Source organism: Anneissia japonica, unplaced genomic scaffold (genome assembly GCF_011630105.1).
Source record: "Anneissia japonica isolate Jap-2015-1 unplaced genomic scaffold, ASM1163010v1 scaffold1005_len2656397_cov198, whole genome shotgun sequence".
NCBI lineage: Eukaryota > Metazoa > Echinodermata > Crinoidea > Comatulida > Comatulidae > Anneissia > Anneissia japonica.
Window position 1 is genome coordinate 424,727 of NW_022683792.1, and position 7,445 is coordinate 432,171.

The 7,445-nt window shown below is 32.3% G+C and overlaps 2 protein-coding genes across 3 annotated transcripts in view; both read right to left on the bottom strand.

Moving 5' to 3' along the window:
- Positions 1-1,550, bottom strand: part of LOC117101461 (integrin beta-1-like) — a 33,649-nt gene extending 32,099 nt beyond the window's left edge. The window contains exon 1 of one of the 2 annotated variants that reach the window (XM_033241439.1): positions 1,394-1,550. The gene's annotated coding sequence lies outside the window, so the exon portion shown is untranslated. The remainder of the gene's footprint in view (positions 1-1,393) is intronic. The other variant, XM_033241442.1, reaches the window with a different exon arrangement.
- Positions 1,551-3,859: 2,309 nt separating this feature from the next.
- LOC117101478 (reversion-inducing cysteine-rich protein with Kazal motifs-like) overlaps positions 3,860-7,445 on the bottom strand; it is a 46,443-nt gene continuing 42,857 nt past the window's right edge. Inside the window, exons 23-24 of the mRNA XM_033241451.1 lie at positions 6,118-6,207; positions 3,860-5,729 (exon numbers count right to left, since the gene is read on the bottom strand). Of these exons, the coding sequence (XP_033097342.1) occupies positions 5,499-5,729; positions 6,118-6,207 (321 nt within the window). The 3' untranslated portion in view covers positions 3,860-5,498. The remainder of the gene's footprint in view (positions 5,730-6,117; positions 6,208-7,445) is intronic.

Genomic DNA, 7,445 nt, shown 5'->3' on the forward strand with positions numbered 1-7,445 from the left:
TCAGCTAAAGTAAGGTTTTGTTTAACAACTTTTCACAACTTCAAAAGTATATAAATTTTCAGGATACACACAGGAAAATGTTTGATCTCTTTGTAATTAATTACTTCCCAAATGTGCGTCAGTTTCTTTAAATTACCGATTATAAGCATCTCTTGACCCTCTGTTGGACATAGTTCTTGCAATTTTCATAATTAAACGGATTCATTATTTACGTCATTAAATTAAATTTAAAATCATTTGTGGTAACTAGAAAAAACCTAGCAGTAGTCAGCACCTATCTTGGTAAACAAAGAAGCCATCTTTTGCAATGTTTCTTTATTATTGTGACGTCCGAAATGACATAGGTCTGATTGGGTTATGCCATCGTCTATGTAAACAGAGTAATCTATTATACTGTATTTTTAAATACACTGAGGTTACGTAACTGTTTGTCTGTCTGTCAGCAAGATTATGCAAAAAATAATGAAAAGCTATACTCATTTAAATTTGACAAAAGTACAGTACTGTAAACTTAGGATGAGTACCCGACAGTTGCTTGGTGTAAAATTAACACATTTTTTACTGACTCATTTCATTCATGAATCGTGATGTACAGAAAATACTTTCATGTGGAAAATAGATAAACAAACAAACCATGCGCAGTGCATTTACTGGGTAATAAAAGACCACCGACGGCAGCGGGCGTAAAGGGCGTCGTTTGTTCACCATTCCAACGTTGAGTGTACCGGGCTTGCACTATAATAATTAATATAGCCTACCTAGGCTTACTTTTTGCTACACTACAAACCCTACAGATGAATGGCAAATGTTTTCTTTATTGGATATTACTGTATATGCCGTTCGCAAATCACTATTTATAAGTTTAAAAATCTTGATCCATGAGTAACCGTTAAATCCGTGTATTGGCAACTATGTACTTTACCTTACCCTACTCTACTCTGCCCTACTACCATGCTTAGGGTAACTAGGCCTAATATCTAGAGCCTAAGCCTAGCCTAGCTAGCATGAAGGCCTAACCTAGCTAGGCTCTGTAGGCCTAGGCTAGGGCCAGGCTTTTTATTTTTACTCATGTTCTACTAATTAATTCACTCCCTATGCCTATGGCTAGTCCTGGCTAGGATAAATAAAACAAAATGATAACAATGTTAACATAACGTACATGAATAGATACAAGTTCAACCAGGGGAAGTGATACAACACCAGTAGGCCTAAGAACATACCTAAGCCTAGGCCTAATACTACCACCAACCAAAAATATCCAATTCTGCTTTAAATGGCCACTCTTGCTCCCATCCTAGGGCTTGCTTGGGAAGCCAGAGAGGCTAACCTTCTCTCTCACCTCCATCTTCCACTGAGAACTTCAATTGATTTCTCAGTCCGATAAGAAACTTACCTTTCACGACAGAAGTAGTAAAAAGCCTAGTTTCCTTCAATTTATATTTCAATATATTAATAGTCTTTTAAATCAATTATACAGTAATTCAGTTATTTACTTCGACAAAGCACAGGCCTAGGCTACCTGTGTTTCTTTAACTGTATACCGGAAGTAAGGATGAACATTCTCACAGAGAGGGGGCGTTAGTTAGTCCGAAACACAATGTTAACCAACCACAGTGGACTATACTTAATTCTTTGTATTTGATTGGCTATTTCACAACAGGCATTCCGAGCATTTTTCCTTTGCCGTGGCGTAGCAAACAGAATAGCGACTGGCAGTCTTCAAATGAGTCATTGGACTTGCTTACCGTAGTATTGAACATTTATTCTAATACATTTCAATTAAAGACGTATCGTCCTCTGAAAATTGTGAATTTTTCCCCCTTTTTATCGCATTTTTAATGTTTTCTTTACTGTGTCTTCTTGATAGTTGTTTTTAAACCCTGTAACTGTTGTGACTGAATTGGAAATTGTAATGTTTTATTCATTATTATTCAATAATTTTGCTCTTTTTATGTCTTCTATATTTTATACTGTTTATTCTTTTTTTTTTTTTAATGTTTTTTATGTGTCTGATATGTAAATTGTTCTGTTTTCTTATGTTTATTATTATTGAATTAATTTAATTGATTATCATGAATGCTGTTATTTTTTATGTTTTCCATATCTTTTATTTCTTGATAGCTTTAAATTGTTTACCGATTTTTTTTTAATGTGATTTAATTGTAAATTTCCAATTCAGCTCTTCAGGCTGTTATTGTACGAATATGGATAAATAAATGAATAGACAATAATAATTTTAAAATTAACTCGCTCATTTGCAGAAACAGATTATTCACTTGAATTATTCTTGAATTGAAGAAATGTGTATCAGTATGTTCTGTTCATATCATGTATAGATAACATATTGTGTTTATATATTTACCTACTAATCTTGTTTAAATTCTTTATTATTTATTTATTTTCTGTGTTCTTCATACTTTGTAAAATTTGCCAGTGGAAACAAATTTCTGATTTTTAGGACAATAAAATTATATTGTATATTGTAGTTTGACATAACACAGATACAATAATTAGGAGAAAATTGCAGTATGTTATAATATATTTTATTGACAATTTGCTTTCACACAAATGGAACTTTTGAAGCCTCACAATTTTAAAACATAGCATTGATGATGAGCTATACTAGATGGAGCAGCCTCGTTAAATATTGTGTGAATAATAAAAAAATAAAACAAGTGAACAAAATATGGAATAATACTGAAACCTAAAAAAACTAGGCCCTATACATATTTTACACACACGTCTATCTTACATAAATTTTATTTCATCAATTTTTTTTTTATAAACATCGTAAAATCTATTTTATACAATATGTCAAATGTATAATACACACAAAATCATTTCATCTACTTTACAAACTTTTCTACTAGTTTCCTTAATCTTAATGATGAAAGCATTTCGGGATTCATAGTAGGCCTAATTAATAAAACAAAAAGTAAAAATACAATAAATATAAACCAAGACATTTTCATTGGTAATAATAGATTTAATCATAGGCCTAATACTTGAATAAAGTATATTCCAAATATGCACAGTCAACAAAATAAAAAGATGGCAATTCAATACTTCTAATTCTGCCAAATCACAGTGACGCACTTCTGGAGAGTCTTCGTGCCCGTGGGAGGACTTTAACTACTATTGTACGGAGTGTGAATTGACAGGGCAAGACTTGTATGTGTGCAGCATCAATAATCGTGTGAAGGTAATCATCTCTTGTGTTTATGATCCATGAACTTGCCTCCTAATATTATAAAAAGCGCCACAGTGGATTTGGTAAAATTATAATAAAAATTTACCTTACAGCCATTGTTTAATTTTCAATTCTTTAAAATACTGCCCCCAACGTTGGCCTACAATAAAAATCTACAATATTTATTTCTTTAATTTTGTAATAATCAATGGTATTAAAGTAATTTTTATGATTAGCACTTTGACTTCATAAAAAGTATTTTGTGAAATATTTTCATTGAATAAAAACTTGCCTAAACCTGTAGAAGGGTTACCACATAAAAAACAGGAGTAGGCCTATTGGTCAATATTAATCATATACGGTAATAATGTCTGCACACAATGCCGTTGGATGTTTCTTCAGTTCAAAATTTTGAATTAATATACATTAACATGATGATCCCAAAATGGAGCTATAAATTTAAATAGTTAATTATGTATAATTATATTTCAACAAATATAAAACCATTTTAAATCTGAAGAGTGTACTTCAATAGTAGTACATTAGGCCGACCAGCCCTCCATAAACTAACGTTAGAATACCGCACTTTCGGCGGTAAAGAACAATTAAAACCTCATAAAAAAGGCAACTAATCCGTTTACCTATAATTGAATCCAAGGACACCAGTGTCAAACACTCAGTACTTATCCTTGATAATGTGTTAATCCAATTAATATAGTGAGATAACGTAAAGCTAGTTCATCGAGGGCGGGTTGAGCTAATGAATTATAGTAGCTTTGATATATAATTTTTAATCCACAACCAAGAAAGTTAACACTCAGTTAAGTAAAGTGTTTTATGTACCACAAATCTGAATCTCTACTTCATAGGTAGATTTAAGGGAGGGCCCAACCAGCCTTTCACCCCACCTCCCCCACCCCATGGACACCCTAAATTTTTTGAAAATTATATAAAATAAAGAAAAAATGAAGAATATTATATTCAAATTAAAGACTTAGAGTGCCATTTCCGGCCATCTAGAAGTGCCATAATCATAAAATTTCACACAGCAGCTTAACTATGGGGTAAACTACAGGTGATGTGGTCTAGACTGTCGATCTCTCAAAATACCTCCCTGGGCCCCCTGTATTTTGAATTCCTTGATCCGCCACTGTACTTTGATCAAGTATTGTTGCAGCCATGCTAGTCTAGTATTACCAATGATACTATAAGACTAACATTATGATGTCATTTTATGTTAAATCTCTAAGTGTAGCCCCTTCATATCATTAATAGTTTGTTTGAAAGATCTTTGTTTCTCAGCATGCGCATCCAAATATTAGTTATAACAAATAGAAAAAATATGATGTGCTATTAGCATTCAGGCTTCTCCTTTACACACATTCACAACTCATCCCATTTACTTTTATGCCATATCTAAAATGGCTTGGGGCACATCCTCTCCTTAAACATTACAGCTAGCGACCCTCTTGCACCAATACCCAGCCCCTATATCAATGCTTTTAGATAAACCCTGAAAATATACAAAAAAAAACATGTATCTGTTCCTAATTCCCAGTACATGTATGTTCCCAAAAAGTATGCGCACTAAGGTTTTCAAAGTCATGGATTTTAACCCTTTCCAATGGTATTGAAACAGGGCATACAACCCTTTAACAAAAGAAACATGATTGTTTAAGATATAAACTACCATATTGCATAAAAACAAACAAAAAAATATACTAGCATCATGTAAAAATCATCCAATGAAGTTACCTATCATTTTATGATATCATTATCATTATTTTGGTACATTTTTATAAATAAATATTCTTTAAAAATAGAAGTTTTTTTTAGAGGTCTGATGGTCTCATACATATTCATTAGAAGCTGAACTAGATATACATCACAAAAGCATGTATCCGTCACCTTTCCTACAGATATAAAATAAACTGCATATCTGTCCTCTATTTGTTCTCCCTTTTAATCACAAAAATCGCAAAAAAAAAAAAGAAGTATCCATGAACATGAACATGCGGCACAATGCAGAAATACAAACAACATAAACACAGAGATTGTCAGTCATCGCCACAGATTCTGCTCAGAATTGACCCAAAATCCAAAAATATTTTGTAACATAAGAATAACATTTAATAAAATTTGTTCAAAGAAAAAAGTTTTCAATAAAAATAGTTAGGACTAAAATTCATAATTTTAACTATACATGAATATAGAACGAGTTTACAATCTTAATATGAATTCGGTCCTAGATATAATTCTTTTATTTATCTGTACAAATATGACACAAAAGACTAAGTACTATCAACTGTTACCTGAAAATAAATTTCAGATATATTATATGCACAAAATATAAGACAACGAACAGTGAAAAGACTTGGCTATTAATGTACAATGGTGATGCGCTATTAGTGATCGTTGGTGTCGACAATCGTGTTCTTGCAGCAAGGAGAGGTGATAGGTGAACATATGAAACCAGTGTCGGACTTTGTGTGTTAATTAATGCTGCTATCTTCTCTGCTTCAGTATTACATGCTTCAATCTATTAATAATAATAAATTTCAATAATGATGATAATAACAACAATACAATGTAGTGCATATTACACTTAAAGTAACTCCTGTTCACAATGGCATGAACAATTTTGGGTATTATTATGAGAAAATAGATTTTGATTCAAATTTTACATGAAGCATCCAAAGAAAATATCTGACAAGGAAGTAAATTTGTCAATACACAGGAAGACAATCTTTTACTCTTCTTCAATTCTTTACTTGTTGTGCATAGAGCTACTGAACATGAACAAATAACCTATTAACACCTTCCCTAAATATGGTCATGAGGACATCACAACATGACCATATATGGGCATTCAACAGTTGTTTTCACATGCAACATGCATTATGTCATAATTTGTACAAATTTTTTACCTGTAGCTCAGTAGGACTCTGGATAATTGGAGTAATAAGTAAAATCAGATCCTTTTCTATGCTCATGTAACCAAACAAATCACATTCAGCCTACAAAAAAGAAAAGAAAAATATAAAAAAGAACATTAATTAACCATAATTACAATATTAGTTGGGAAAAATATATTAATATACAAGGTACAAGATACAACCCAAGACAACAATATTGTCAAAATAAAAATTCTGAGATATTTGTGGTACTATATCTGTCTCTTATACACATCTAGATGTGTATAAGAGACAGCTACGCAAGTTTTTTTTAGTGGATGCACCTCCCTGCACACCCTCATAGATACACCACTGAATACAACCGCCCATGCAGAAAACAGCATCAGTGACAAAATACATGAAAATTGACTATTTAATATATTCATATTTCCCACAGTATAAGCTTTAAAATGATGGGTCATTTACTGCAATCGATTTACTATTGCTAAAGTTATTGTAAGTATCACAGCTTCTCTGTACTAAAGTATACAATACTGGCACATTCTTATGCTAATTACTCAATTGAACATTTAGCAAAAGTATGCTGGTTTTTGGATGGCAAGCCTCATATAGATTCATAAATATACATGATATATAGTTAAATATTCATATATAAACAAATAATTTGTAATACAATTCAATTATCTTCTTATTACTGGTGATTTGAAATAAATATTTTGCAACTTACCACTGCCACATGATCCCGCAAGAGCTCAAGTATGACATTAACAGTAATGGGTTCACCATTGAGGGCCTCTGACATATTTTCTGCTATCTTCTCACTAAACAAAACTTGAACTTCACCAGCTGGTAAGAAATAAAACCACAAAATTCAAATCCAAATATTGTAATTTAGTGATTAGTAACGTAATTATAAATGCAAGGACTTTTAACTACGGTTCTCCATCAAATTGGCCCACGCACCAAACTCCTATTATGCTGTGGAGATGCAGGCATTCCTCTGGCAAAGACAAGGATGTTTTTATATACTTTCAGCATATTCTGAACCCATTTATTCACTTATGTTGAGAGAAACAAAGGTTTAATATATCATTACTGTAGCTCCTTGGGTATAACCCCACCCCCTACTTTATGTACCAGTCTTTCCTCAGGCAAAAACCCAGTGTATGACTTTTACAAGTATTCTTGGACAAAAAAAATATGGAGTTTGAATTAGGCGCGATCTACAAATTATCCCCAACGACAGAAACGCGTCTGGGAAAATCATGTATTACAAACGCGTCTGGGAAAGCGATCGTCTAATTATCGTGCCTCATGAATATTAATAAGCTAGTCGGAAT